The sequence below is a fragment of the Opisthorchis viverrini genome (assembly GCF_000715545.1).
Source record: "Opisthorchis viverrini unplaced genomic scaffold opera_v5_4, whole genome shotgun sequence".
In the NCBI taxonomy this organism is placed as follows: Eukaryota; Metazoa; Platyhelminthes; class Trematoda; order Opisthorchiida; family Opisthorchiidae; genus Opisthorchis; species Opisthorchis viverrini.
The window spans coordinates 812,958-828,810 of record NW_008751660.1 but is presented as its reverse complement, the minus strand read 5'-3'; the positions used below and the strand labels follow the sequence as shown (position 1 = coordinate 828,810).

Genomic DNA, 15,853 nt, shown 5'->3' with positions numbered 1-15,853 from the left:
TCATCAAGAATCACTGCAAACAACATGAGGAAACACCACAGGCCATGCAACAGCCAACCAATGCCATCCGGACCCGAATTCAATGAACATATACGGACTTCTTTTAATGAAAGCTTTTATTTATACCCATAGGTTTGCATTCCTTTTGCTTCACGGACATTTCGAGTTCTTTTATCATCCGGGAGGACACCGTACACCGTCGGAATGGATTCATCTAATCTAGAGAACTACTGCCACTCCTAAGCCACTTCCGGAAACATCCCTTTTACTCTCAATATTTTTCAACACCACTATAATTTTTCATAGCCCGCCCCCTTCCAGTGACTCTTTCACCACGCTGCAGTCCTAATCAATTATATGCCCGTTCTTCTCCGATTTTTGCCTCATGGTTTTGTTTTGCGCTCATTTTATCGAATGCTACATCCTACCAACCTTTAAAGAAGGGAACTAGGTAGCTGCATTCTTATTACGTACCTGCGGACCGGTTACGGTATTGTCTTTTGCTTCACTCTTCATGGATTTTTATGTCATATATTTACTTTTTATACGTTCGCCTGCATGCATGCCTTTCTGCTACATTGTCTCTCATCGCGCTTCTGCATACGCTGGTGCCGCTTTCCCACAACCTGCCGGACTTTGTTCGAGTTCGGTCAGCCGGTCGCCATAGACAATCTTCTGCTCTTCAGTCTTCATTTTGCCTTCCAAAGCGGGAAAAATGTGATTACGAACGAGGCCGCATTGTACTGAACATTTCTGGTGTGGCCTCTACAGAATCGACTGATACCAGTGAAACTGCAATGCGCGAGATAACACGCCAGAATATGTATGCATGGTTTGGAGGAACGTGTGCCGTCAGCTAAGCTGGTATGAGTTGGAGTCGTGGCGGCTGCTGGACGTTCGAATCACTGGAATGACCGGATAAAGCACACCAAACAGTTGTTTAATTAGAATGCAAGAAGCCTGAAAATCTCTGAAGGAAACCGTTTAGCGATCTGTGATATTTTTCGTAATACGATCACTCGCTATGGGAACAAAAAATCTGTGATTCGATGTCAAACACAAAAACGGACTGAGATCTATTGATCCATTCACAGAAAACACTGCATTTGGTCGTCAGTCTGTGTAAGAAGTATGGTGTGAAATATTGAATGACCCAATGAAAACGAGTGGGCTACGCGTGTACACAAGTCTCTAGGTCATAGTTGTCTCTTGGACTGGGTACTTAAACCCATTTTCTGTGCAAGCTTTTATAACTGAGTGGGATGTTTCATAGTGAGATGGAGAGGTTCCGATCCAAATGCGTGAAGTCACTCTAAAGTTGTCAACTATCATGAAAATGTCGGAAATTGTTTGTGGCAGATGGTGCATTTTGTCTACCCCCCCCCCGCAAAAAGAGTGCTACGGTGGTTTTGATGCATGCCTCAAGAGTCAGATTATTGCCCGTTCAGTCACAGTGAATTCGTGAGACTTTTCTCCGGAACGGTGATTGTGATAGTTCTGGATAGCCTTTTATGAACCTCTGGAGGTTTTGATGATGCCTCAAGAGTCAGATTATTGCCCGTTCAGTCACAGTGAATTCGTGAGACTTTTCTCCGGAACGGTGATTGTGATAGTTCTGGATAGCCTTTTATGAACCTCTGGATAAAAGTTTATCCTTGTGTTCCTTGTGTTTCCTATTCTTCATACAGCACTGTTCATTTTACGGAAGGACATGCAAACTTTTGATAAATACTGTCATAAACACTCATTACACACACATACAGAAATATGAATTTTAGTTCACGGTGTCTAATTTCAAACATGCTGGTTCTCCAAGACATCAGTTTCAGTCTACCCGGTCTCATTCTTTTGTCCTTCACAAGTGTTCTGCTGAATCCAATGTGCATTTCATCAAACTGATGGTTTGTGCGGTTCGTTGGAAGTTTACCTCTCCGCACTTTCAGTAGCGTTTGATGGCGATGATACATTCTGAAACATTTATTAATCCTGCTCACCTTAACCTAATTTTGGCACTGATTTGAAACACCACAGACAGTAGTTCCGCTATTTGTGACCCAGCATATTGCCTGCCATTTCAGCATTAAATATGTTCTCATGTCTAACTGTACACAACCATAGGATAAAAAAATTGTGAAATAGACTGGTTTGCAGACTCTATTGTTGATGGTGACGAGAAACCCAGCTGTATCTCTCGTTTACGGTTTTTCTCAACTGCATGAAAACCGCCTCAAGTGTCGGTTAACACGATATTTCAGATATCGATGGACCACGCTAATCATGAGGTTACTGAAATTTTTCGGTAACCCACGATGATTCTTGGCCTTTTGGGGACTCATCTGATAGACGTAGTCTTTGGGTCTCCATCAACCTTAAGCTCTTCTTGAACACTAAACGGCGTAGAAGTAGTGGAGTACGCTCAGTTGCACGGTATAACAGGTTTAAAGGAACATCGTGAACAAGTGGCTGGGGCAAGTATCTCATTAGCAGTCGAGTAGCTTGTACAATAATGTATTTCATCACCTGCGTATAGTTTGGCACACCAGAAAAACATAAAGGTAAAGAAAACTGGTGTACTAGCCTAACCTGGATAAGTTCTCCCTGGAGATATCACCTTTCTCTGGTCGCTGGAATCCTATCATTGGACTGACAAACGAAATACCGGATACTAAAGTTCTGTCCCATTATCTCTTGACAGTGCTCAGTTTCTGGAAACCCTGGAAGCACCGACATCACGTCGAAATAGTTAGGTTAAACGACTGAGAGTGTTCAAACGACTCCTTAACGATGGCTTGGGTGGGTGGCTGCTAGTCCAATGGAACCTGTTCAAGTTAGTAGTGGTACACGAGAGTCTGGAGGAACAAAAATTACAGTCCACAAATCTAATCTGCTATTAATTTAGAAAACGAATCTCACCGGAATATGTTCAACCAATATAGGGTTACTAAACGGGTTACATTACCATCAATAAATGATGAAGAAATGAGTTTTGTGTTGGCCGTAAATGAATAGCCTCGGAATTCACATGATACTCGGTTTCCAATGGCATTTAAATTTAGTTCAATCTGGTCCAGTCTCGTTTAGTTTGGTTCAGAGCACTTAGTTCAATCTAGTATATTCTATGTTAGATTAGTTCGGGTTAGGTTGGGTTAGATTGGGTTAGGTTTACTGTTATCGGAGTGGTCATTTATCCCCGCGAAAGACCTGATAGTTACCGAGTCGTGGATCTGGTTGTGAACTGGCTATCTTAAGAATGATGTGTTCACACCCAGAACAACCCAGTTCCATGAGGCTTGTTGTCTTTTTTCGGGATCCATGTGCTTTGGGTATTGATGGTTCAACTGACTGACTGTTCACGCAGCAGTTTGGATTGTTCCCCAAGAAACGATGTGACTGCTGCTCGGTTTGCACACCTATGGACTTCCAACAAGGATGATGATTTCTTCAGTCATCTAGTGTATATAGATGGTGTTCGGTAGTCGCACAATGGAACTGAAATTTCGAAATTTATGACGTGTCCCTGATGGACCAAAACAATCAGGCAAGTGAGTTCAGAGTGCCAGTCTAAACTTTTGGGCTCCACTTAGGCATCCCAATGGAACTGAATTTCGAAATTTATGACGTGTCCCTGATGGACCAAAACAATCAGGCAAGTGAGTTCAGAGTGCCAGTCTAAACTTTTGGGCTCCACTTAGGCATCCAGGGGTCTCAGCGATTCTGCGAAATTATTCCACCAAACTTTCCCACCAGAAGTATGGTTGCTTCAGTGGACAATGAAATTTGGTGAGCTGCAAAAATATGAATGTAGATTACAATCATTTTTGGTTTGAGCACATACGTAACAAAATGCAACATTTTGGCGCAAAAACCTTTACTCCACTCGTAAAGGTTTTGTAGCTAAGAGCATTGTGCGGCTAATGGACAACTGTATGGACTGTGACTTTGTTTTTCGACTGTTTCTCTGCCAACATCATAAAATACGATATGGTAAACAAAAAAAAAACATGCCGTCCAGGATCTCCTATTATTTTCATATTCGAGAATTTTATACCCGCAATATGACATCAGTATTCCAGTAGCATGCTCCATGTGTCCTGACGATACGACACATATACATAATCTTAATAGCAAATAGGACATTTTTATCCCTTAAGATACCTGCGGATAATGTGGACGTCACGGCAATCTTTTATGTCACCATTACAGGAAAGAGATGTGCGAAAATTAGTCACGCACTGAAGAACTTAGGATGACTTCTCTTCCTTGACGATTGATGACTGGAATGTGCACGTGACCACAACCACCTTAGAACGTTTTTTTACACATCAGTTGCAAAGCAGTCGTGTTTACCACTCAAATTGAAAGTGCAGGGTTCGCAGATCTGTTGAACACAACTCACCCTGCGGTCTAAAGTAAGCCATATGTGAACTATTCCATGGAAGTATCCCAAAATGAACCTTCCATCAGGGAACGATTGGCGGCTGCAGAGACTTCAGAAAAGTGGTTGCCGTTGCTGGATATTATTTCCGTATTCTTATAAATATTTTGTATATTACGTCTGACGTTACTGACCTATCTAGCGAGTCAATTAGTGTTCGCACAGGAAAAATACTGGCTGGGTCAAAAGCTAGAATGAGTCATACATTATTGGTAATGGTCACTGCCCAATCCGAACGAGCCGCTTCACGTAATCTGTCGAGTAACTAATAGGCTCCCAATATTGATCCAACGACATTGCTTGGCTATCGCCGAGATAGTTGCAATATGGTTGGGAAACATAGTTCCATGCTATCGAAAGCGATCGGTACCAGCTCTGGGTCTGCCTTGTTCACGTGACACGAATCAATCAACCCAGTTACTCAGTGGCCCATTGGATCAGTTTACACCCTCCAATTAAATGAGACTTGAGTCTTACTGACAACCAGTTGTCTATTATTCCGCTTTTTTAATTTAACAACCAGGCCCAACTGTTTATTTCATTATTTAAGGTCATTTTAACCGGTAGATATGTACCGACCTGACAACGGGCTTCCGGGATCAACGATAATTGTGCACCGACAAAGTTACGTTACAGTCTTTATTGAGGATTTTGCTTATCCACTCCAGTGTTTTCTGTCAAGCATAACTGGGTCGAGGCGCTTTTTAACAAGCTACTCGATTGCTATGTCTTCAAAAAGCTATAGCCAAAGCCACTTTATCAACATTGTGTTCTGACTGCCTTTGCTCAAATGCACTCACTATCTGCTGAGATTTTTTAACTGTAAATCAAGTGCCTCCATCTTATAAAAAACATCGGTCGCCCCAACCAAATTTTTCATTAAAAAACCGCCGGTGCGCTCAAACAAACGCGCACCTGAGCGCACCTCTGAGGGACCGGGGCCTCAACAGACTATGCCATGGAAATACATTTAAAGTGTGCCAGTGGACGCACATTCCCACGAGTTCACAAACAAGGCCAGCTAGCCTTAGCCCAATCTTGATGGCAAGGTTTGCTGAGGTTAGATTGGTCGATAGCCAGTGCTGTCTGGGTCTCATGGCCGAAGCGTTCAGGGAAACCCGGGGGATGATCGATGCTTTCACTCACTATGCTGGTTGGACAGGTGACAACCGACGCACCTGCGACTGGTGCAAAGCAAATCCACTATGTGACTTTCGTTGTATACAGCGAGTAGGATACTGGGAATAGAAGGATCTCATGCTCCAAGTTGGCTGTCCGGAATAAAATGACTCGTCTGGCAATCGGCTGAGTGCAGATAGGGAGGAAGTATAGGTGAACAATTGTTAAGGGATGATTTGGAGAACTGACAGGCTTTATGAAATTTATATTTGGGCCCCGTTGACCAGCAAGGTCGTTTTCCATCGGAATGGCAATTTTTGTCAAACTTGTTACCCGGCCAGACACAAACCATAGGCATTATGGCGTTCAACGAGGGACTAAGCTTGAGATTCCGGTTTGTATTCTTGACACAGGTCGTTTTTTTCTTTTTCAATGATGTGAATGATAATCTCTAACTATTCATGGTAACCTTATCATTCAGTCAAACCCTGCAACACCAAGTTGTTGTACAGCTGAATGAGCAGTGGTGTTGGGTTTTGACAGGATGAAAGTCCGTCACGCTACGACCGGGCTGGACGTTAGTATGTTAGTGAAGCATTCGGAGTTAAGTGTATCAGCCGAAGGCGGCTTTCTGGCTGGCCACTAAAATCAACGGCCCAAGGTTACCTTGACCTTTTTCTTTTAGTATCTATGAAGCGGCGCGTTTACAAGAATCTTTCATGTGTTGCAGTTGAATGTCATGAACAGGGTAATCCAGTTGACTTTGGAGAATGTTATTGCCAGTTGCTTTAGTCGGATACTGTTGTAGAAACCCAATGCTAGTAGGTGTTCCGAAAGTGTGCTCAATTGGCTTGTGAATTAATCAGGTTGGTAAGATTCCGTACACGTAATACTCATAAGGCTGTTGAAAGATCTTCGGCTTCCCCCTTCTTTGGGGCTCATTAGGTAGATGGATTCCTCGATTTTCCGTCAACCTTATGTTCTACTTGAACCCAAATTGCATGAAATTCGACTGACACGCTCATCTGCATAGCAATTTAGTTTTGACGAGAGACTCACCTGGAACTCAGCTGAATTGGTACGCAAATGAGCGTATTGGTCCAGGTCTGTAAGATGTCATGTTAACTAGTCCAAAAACCCCACAGTAAAATGGGTTGGGTGGCATTCCAAATCTGCAGACTGTCACGTAAAGCCCAACCTAAGTTAAGGGACCAGGTTGGTGAACAGTTGTTTTTACCAAAATCAAGTGTCTCGTCAACGTCTCCTCGTGGTTGATAAATGTGGCAGCTGGACAACTTATTGGCTGATGCATAATCGCATGTTTTGTACTAGTTGCGCAACACATTAAACGAGATCCTTGCAGTCGACGGAGGAGTTCTTTCCCCATTGATTACAAAAGTAGCCCAGGCTGAAGAAGAACGCTCCTAGGAACTTGTTCCAGAACTAGCTGCTGGATTCTCCGAATGAAGAAACACAAAAGTTGTCAACCTTAACAAGGTTACACCATAAGGAAACGGAAACTGCTGTATCCTGAAATATTTTTAACTTGAGTTTACTATGGCATCGCTCTTATACTGGAACGTCTTACTTTTGTTTTATGCAATCGAGGAATCACCTGCATATTTGACTGGCGAGTTTAGCTTGGTTACTTCTTTTCCACTGTTGGAAGAATCCAACGGTACTTTGATTGCCGTCAGAAGATTATAAGCTCTACCTATCAGATGTGGATGAAGTTGAGGTGATTAACAGTACGATTGCCACTGTCCCACAGGACCCTCGCCACCACGCCAGGTGAGTGATTATTACGTGATCATAATCACAAGTGGAGAAGACCGTTTAACATTTAAACTTTAATGAAAAACAATAGCGAACGTTCCCAGCTAGCACTTAAATACACCCGGAGATGCCACTGAAATAATGAAATAGTGGAAAAGTAGTGTTCTCAGTATGTAGTTCCCAGACAATTTACAGCATAATAAAAAATATGAACAGAAACTTACCAAGGTCATTCAAAATCTAGATGACGATTAGTTGCGTGTAATCAGGACAAGCTGGGGTACGGGCGTCAGTGTTAATCAGGACTGTTCCGGTTTGTCTTTGTCTCGGGCCTTTTGGGCTGATCGTTTTTTTTTGCATGCCGTGGCCGGGTCTGTGCAGCTGGCCACGGCGAGCACACGAGCTTTTGTAGACTTTCAACGGTAGGCCATAATTCAGTACGCCACCACTCGTATGGTCTAACTGGGATTTTATTCAATGTATTAACTAAACTGCTTCTACCAGACAATACATGATCATAAGCATTCGAACGGGTAAACACAAAGGCTGGTCGCAGACCGCGGCAAATCGATCTTTAGTAGTGTGCTCGAGGATAGTATTTCTGAAGCTGGTGCCGTGAAAGTCGTCTCTAATCCCGTTTGGAAACTTTGAGATACCCTTTCGGCTACATGGTCACCCCTGAAAATCAGACAGACGTAAACCATTTCTCCCTCAACTGATGGTGTTCTCGGTCTTGCTTTTTCTAAAACCATAGTCTTTGCCCGTATCATAAACATATCGCTTTGTGGAGCTGTTACCCGATCTTCCGTCTCTTAATCATAAACTATTGGCAGTGAAAATACCCCTAAATCTCATAGGGAAATTCTGATGTAAACGAGCTTGTTACTCTGGAACAGTGGGCAGGCTAGGCATGAAACGAATGGTTTCAAAGCTCCCTCATTTGCTTAGTAAAACATACCAAAACTGTCCTCTCGAGTATCACTCCACTTCCCTTGCAGCAGGTATTGGTTAGGTATATAAAAAACTCATACTGCACAGGATTGGGGGCAGAGATCCAGTGGTTTGAAGAATTAACTCGTATTCGCGTCACCGAAGCAAAGATGCCCTTTTGCTCATTAAAAACCGACCCCTTGGTATTACTTTGTGAAAATTTGTGCAATAAAATCACTATTTAACACAAATGAATGAACTGAAGCGCGTGATCTCAGGCCCAACATCAGTGGGCAATGGCTACAGGTAAGGGAACCACCGTATCGGCCGATCGATACGGAGTCCAAAATTATGTGTGATTTAGATAGTGTTGCTTGAGATTCGGTCTCACTTTTGTTTGAAACGGGGAGTAAATGTGTAGCTGATAGTCACTCAGGGTTACAACACCTCACCCCTTGAATTCACACAGTCCTCTGCTGAGTGCTTTGTTGCTCAAGCGACTTTCGGCTACTAGGAGCAATGTTGTTAACAAAGAAAAGTCGTTGTACCGGTATATTGACTGACCCCATAAATGCATCACCGAGCCATCTAATTGCACCATCTCATAATCCAACTTGTGAGGCCACTCAAGCTGGAGAGGCTGTGGGATTATCTCTCCCCCCTCCCCGAGGTTTGTACAAATAAAAGGATATTTCACTGAGATAGTATATGATACTGGTGAAAGGAAGGAGGCCATCGCTTCAGAGCAATTCGTTGGAAAACACCAAATGAACAGTTACAGACTATTGGACAGGGAAGCACAACTCTCATACGCATCTTGTCTGTAAAAACTGCATATCCGTCTTCTTCTCGAAAGCGTCTTCCTGAAATTTTCCGGATGTTTGTTGACTATTACTTAAATATAAACGGATGCTGCAAAGCAATTCCACAAACTCCGTCATAAATCCCACTTTTCAACAGATACAAAGCGGAGCAAGGATAGAACATATTACTCGCATGCCTCATCAGTAGTATGCGCCGTTACATTGTTATCTGCATAAACTTAGCACTATGCTATCTCCCCAGTTTAACTGGTTCATGACTACTCAACTGAATCTTTCGTTTATGATATTGTACAACTGAAAGTGCTGCACACAGGCCGCCTCAGGTTTCAGTTGGCACGATATTCGAGATATCGCAGTATATTTTCGTTGTTGCTGAAAATAAACGAGAGAAACAGTTGAGTCTCTCGTGAAAACCAAGTTAATTTGCAAACGAGTGTATTTCTCAAAAACAGTGCAATTTGGGTTCAAGTAGAACATGAGGTTGACGGAAACTCGGGGGAATGCGCCTACCTGATGAGCGCTGTGAAACGGTCGTGGGCTGTCGAAGAGTTTTCGGCAACCTTTTGAGTAGTTTGCTTTATGGTTCATGACCATTTCATACTTCCCGTCTATACGCTGTTATTCACGTGTTGTGCCTAGGATGATGTGGTCCAGGATTGACCCAATGCGCTGATTGGCTCCACTCATGATTCACTGGACATCCAGATGCGCACGTCTATCATGTTCGTGTTTCTTTCAATAGTTCTACTGTAACCCACTAGTAAATTCTGTTGTCGCAGGGTTGCCTTGTGTGCGGGACATAAGAATTTGAATATTCTGAATCTTTTCTGGAATTCTACTCGCACAAAAGCATACGACTAAAGCAACCAGGAGTCATTGTTCTAAAGTCGTATAAGCGATCTTCCTAGACTCAGTCAAGTTGTTCGGTTAAACCCATCGGGTTCCCCAGATCTTCTCCTTGAAGTATATTGAAGGAATTAGTCCATGCGACTTGACTGCGCCAAGGACGCTCTCCTTACAATTCCACTAGTTTTCTAATGTTTTGTTCAAATTTGTGTACGTTACGGACGCCAAGTGGTGAAACCCTCATTTTCTCAAGGCCAGGCAATGTTGATTTCATTCATCTCTACAACTTGTGGAAGTAGTTGATGTTTCAGCCCAACTGTATGATATGATCTTTAGAAATGCCACTTATACTCCAGCAACAGTCCGGTTGGTTTATCTGAAAGAAAAGAGAAGATTCAACACGCCTGATGAATAAACTTATCCTTGTGTTTCACGTGATAATTCATACAACGTTATGGTCTATATTGGGACCTCAACTGTGCAAAACTTGCTGTCCTGATGTAAACTGACGTCGCAGGTTGAAAGGACGGAAAACACGTCTTTGTTGTTTGAATACCAGTGCAGAATATCTGTCAATCTTCCACAGTCTCCCGATACAGCCATTAAAATGTAGGCAGATTGGCGAACCTGCAAAGTCAACCTTCCTCTGTGATCTAGCAGCGTATATTTCTCAAGTTTTACACTGCTGGAAAACTTCACGAACACTCGTCTCAAACTAACAATCTGCTTCATATGGAACATTACACGAACCTTACACAATGCGTCTTCTGTGTTATTTACTCTGTCAATGCATCGGGATTTCTTCAGATGTCTCGAAAAGTTTTTTCATCACTGGCCGTGCCTAACCTGCAAACTGAAGCGCAGACTCCTTGATACTGCAGTCATACTGCGCATATAGTATCACTATCTGCACTTTGTCACGCAGTACCAGCTAAAATCCGTACATCTTGTATTGCAGACTTCGTATCAGACGCTTCTTCTGTCTTCACTACCCCGGTTCTAGCTGTGACTGCAAATGCGACTGGTTTGTGTCGCTTCTATATGGTCTTCTTCGGATACGTTTTTCTCCAAAAAGCGGATGAGTGGACGGAAGACTGGTCAACAGTGTAGCATCTTGAAGTAGGCCCTTCAGGATTATATAGCAACGCTGCATTTGAAGATTTGGCATTCTGCACCACTGAAATGAGGCAATCTGGAGGGCCGACAGATGCATTCTAACCTAAGTAACGAATGAACTGACATCGGGACAGCGAGCAGCAAAAATACAAAGAGAAACAAAGATCACAAAAGAATGCCCCTCAAGTGGAAAGACCTCTCAGTAATAAGCCACATGTTCATTGTGACACGAATAAAGTCAGTTACTTTCATAAAGGAAGCTACTCACAAGGTTGCTGAAAACTCTTCGATCTAGCTGAATATCATAAACAAGAGATTCAGTTGAGTCTCTCGTGAAAACCAAATTGTTTTGCAAATGAGTGTATTTCTCAAACGTCAGTTACTGTTTCAGAAATAAGGGAGTTTACAATTTGAGATTACAGTAACGGCTTTGATGATTTTAGAAAACCTTTGGAACTGACAAACACTTCACTTTGGGATGGGTGAAAAAAACGACCAAGTTAATTGCCAACGCCATTACCTATCAACTGTGTGATAATAAAATAGAAAAAAATATACACGCCCTGGAACTCCATAAAATTTCGGCGTATTTTAGATTAACCCCAATCCATTCGTTACATCTCAGAGCACAAAGTGATGTTTTATGAGATCCTCGCATGCCAAGTCAAAGTTGACCATAAATTTAGCGCACAGTTGCCTTGGAGGATTTGTGGAAAATTCTAATATTTCCATTCGAACGGGAGCGAAAACAAGCGGGCGCCTGAAAACATCACAAACGAGTGATTCAGCTGGGTTCCCGGTGTCTCTCGCAAAACCAAATTTGTTTGCAAATGAGTGTATTTCGCGGGTTACTGAGTGATGTTCTGTGCGCCGCAGATACAACTCTGGGATGATCATAATGGAGGCTGACGAAATTTGTGTGCATTTGAATTTCGATCAATGTTGAACTTCGAAAATGGGTTCAGAAACCAAACATCAATTGGACTCATTTCTGCCCAATAGAGTTTGTTACAGCAGGTGCCCGTATGATAAGACCAGCAGGGATAGAAACTAGACGTTATCAGTAAACACCTAGGGGGCCACATCACCCAAGAAAAAGCACCCGGTTGTTTTAGTAAAAATTTTGACCCAAACTACGAGTTTAGCCTTATATTTGACGCAAAGCGGTATGTGGCTGGTATTTTTCTCAAAACCCATTCCCTTAAACCTCGTTGTTCAAGTATCAACTATCCCCTTGGTGGTAAATGCGTCTCTGCAGTCAAACACAGGCGCAAGAAATTTCTGAGTATTCTAAATGGTCTCTGTGCAATGGCTTCAGCTGATGCAGAATAGCGATTTTTCACATCCATCGATCCCGCACTGCCATGCAGTGTAGGCTGACAGCAGTTACGCGTTGGGAAGTTTGCTCTACACTCATTCCGAATCTCTCAAATGCATACTGCTGAGTATCATTCGTGAAGAAAACTGCCTGTGAGAACAGGTGGCCTGTGTTGTCTACACTGGTTGTGCAGCGAGTCCCCGAAAGTGTCTTCCAGTCGGTGGCTGCTCTTTATCGGTAGATGAAGTGAACAAACGTGCAGCCACATTACAACATCAAACATACCCATAGAGTACCAATTTCTGTGTTCGGTCGTCCAATACCAAAAAAATAGTGATTTCGGGTGGCTGACTTTGCTGCAATCGTTTTTAGGTTCTTAGTATCATGATTTTTAGTACGGCAATCACTTTATCAGCGTATCAACCAAGTCCCCCGATCTCATCGACTGTTTGTGCAATACTGTTGGCAGGCTTTTCGAGCCTCCCTCAAGCTCACAATCGTGTGCGAGGCAAACACATAATCCAGATAGCATTTGCCTTTGTTCAGCCGAGTTCCGGAATTTTTCACTAGAGAGGGATGGTTGTGTTTAGCCAGCGCAACTGATGAGCTCGAGAGAACTTGGGATCAACTTTGAGTTTCAAAACATGAGGAAGTTTATCGCCCACTGGTGTTCAGGTCAGTCCGGTGCACGCACCAGTGATTTTCTGGAAGGTGGGAGGTCACTTTCCGGACGAATTTAAGTTGTGTTACCGGGTCTTTTTCGTAGCCATGAGCAGATCTCGGTACCCGTGAACTGTCGCGAAATGTGCTGGATTGCATTTCTCGCTATACCACCTTTGCTTCGCTATCCATCCTCCAGTCCCCAATGACTGCCCACACCGCACCCGTAAGTGTTTTACTTCGGCCTGTGAGGCATGGCTGAAATGGAGCTTGTCGGACTCGGTAGGGGAAACACAGCCAAAAATAGCCGATCCAATGGCCAGAACAAGCACCAACGGAACAACCGTACGTGTGATGAGTGACTAGAGGTGCTGCGCATTTTCCGAATCAGTGTACCGTGAACTCATCTGTTGTAGCCGGTTGCAGCCAGCATGGTGTACTTAACATTGAGACGCATGAGTCGGCCTTTATCAAACATCAAACAGTGAACGAAATGGAAGTTGCCGGGATCCTCAAAGCTGTGCAGTCAGCGGAAAGAACCAAACTCTGTGGATTAAATTTCTTCTTCTCGGTCATGCGGAAAAAATAGGACTTTGACGTTGGACGACTTGAAGAAAGTTCTAACCAAGTAGTTCGCATAAAGGTGGTGTATCCACGCTGAGCTGGAGGAAACACCGAATAAATCGACTAATTTTTAGATCGATGTCCCATGGTCCATCCATGCTTGATTTAAATCTGTCACACATACGGCGTTTGGAAGATAGTTCTGCGCAGAAAAAGTATGGCGCCTTCCAGAGTAAATAAATACATAAAGCTTTGGGTTGCTTAAAATAGTAATTCTACTGTTTAGGGTGTCCTGCGCAGCAGTGGAAGACTCCTGTCGATTAGGTGAATCTCGTCCCAAACATACAATATTCAGGAAGCTGGCTTAGGTCCTGCATGCCGGATAGCCTTGATGGCCTTGTATAGGGATGTATATTTGGTCTCCTAACAAACTAAGAATCCATCGTATTTTCAGAGGCTTTTGACCTCACCACGGTTCTTTCGGTGTTCACAAGATCAACCTAATGTCATCCGATTACAGCGGCCTCGCTTGAAAAGCACTTCAGAGGAAGATACTCTCTCACCCGAACCCAATCTAGGCCCGTATTGACGGACCTTATATGCAGCATACAATTTTCCCTACTCGGCTCTTGGTAACAGGAGTAAAGTGTCCCTTTATTAAAAACAACAGTCTTGAAGCGATCACTGTATAGCGGACGTTCAAATTGGACTAACCAGCAATCCGTAGTTAAATCATAGAACGTCTGAGCATAGTCCGGTAGTCACGGTCAGAGTCAAAAATGGTGCCGCTTACAAGCTCTTCAGACCCGTGTGGACCCGAAGCAATAAGAGGGATGAGTGCAGATGCAGAGGTCTGATGCGATTCATCAATAGGCAAAAACATGATGGTGTACAACAAGCGTCGACATCAGCTATCTGTTAATCATCGGATTTCCAGTGCACCCATCGCATAAGATGGAATTCCGAACCACTTATCGGAACATCACAGTCGTTTTACCACCACTCTGCCCTGGTGAAAAACACCGCTACCCTCTGTCCGCCGTTTGATGCATCTCATCAAATGAGCAAAATCCAAAGCAATGCACGCTGGGAAGATCGTCAACATAGGCTGTGTCATCTGAACAATCGCGGAAGCTAAAGAAAGGCGAGAGGATTGTGAGTGGTTAACAGTCATAGCACTTGGCTTGAGTCCTCTTGTCACACATTAAGTTGGAAAAAGCGAGCATCAGATCTATTGCACAAGTACTTTTATTTTGGCTATTTTCAAAAGGAATGTAAAAGTAACCATTGTGGGGAGGGTCTTAGGTTTAAGAAGTCACCGTTCATAGGGAAGCTCATCAGAACCCGAGAAGGTAGGATTCTAACTAGCTCCTACCAGTAGATTTCACAGCACTTATTGGCACGTGTTTGTGATGGGCAACTGGAGTCATCTTCAGCAGAAAAAACGCTGTCATGTGTGAATTGTTTGGAGGTGGTGTTTATGAAATATTTCCACCAATTTCCACCCTTTTGAAGGGAACCAGTTTACTGGAGCGTATTCTATCTTTGATCTAGCCTAGTTAGCATATGGATATTTCATTCAAACGGACGTCAGTGACCATCACCTATGAATTACAGTGTTGAGTTTTTAAGTGAAATGATATTGAATGGCCGGAACGTATTCACACAGCGAAGTCAAAAACCGATTCTGAGAGATTAAATGTGGAACACCTGCTCAGCTTCTGGCCAATCGGAGTTGTTGGGGAAGAAATTTTATGTTGTTCGTCATGTGTCGCTCTATGCACTAAGCACTCACGGGGATTCAGCAGGTCCGTCGTACACCTCGGACTACCAGGCCGCATCAAAAGAATTGCAACGATGACGCAATTGCTGGCGCTGTTGCAAGACAGGGACATAGTCTGGTTACACACTACTATCGTCAACTTGAAGACTGTAGAGTATTAAGCGGGACAGGGGGTGTGGCGGGCCTTCGGTGAACATGCATTCGACAAAGTAATTCGCCATTCCTGTAAGGCATTTCCTTGTGCCCATTGTGCACAGTACCATTGTTTACCCCTGTTCTGTCAAGTCGATGTGAAGACGCTTTTTTCATTCTGGTTGTCAATAAGCCCGGGTCTTCCCGTGTTTGGTGTCACAAATAATACCCGTATGGAAAGTAATGGGGACAGTGCTTAAGGGAGTTCAGCAGAACAAAAGCGCGCTTTTGCATGTGCTGACATGTTAATAAAAGTTGAATACATTTCAGTGAACTTCGAAGGATGAACG

At 43.4% G+C, this 15,853-nt stretch overlaps 1 protein-coding gene across 1 annotated transcript; it reads right to left on the bottom strand.

The window, feature by feature from the left end:
* Nucleotides 1-585: 585 nt before the first annotated feature.
* Nucleotides 586-14,471, bottom strand: T265_00414 (hypothetical protein; the record flags this gene model as incomplete). The annotated part of the gene is made up of 2 exons (XM_009164187.1): nt 586-765; nt 14,382-14,471. 2 exons carry the CDS (start codon nt 14,469-14,471, stop codon nt 586-588), a joined length of 270 nt encoding a protein of 89 aa, XP_009162451.1.
* Between the last annotated feature and the right edge of the window lie 1,382 nt (nt 14,472-15,853).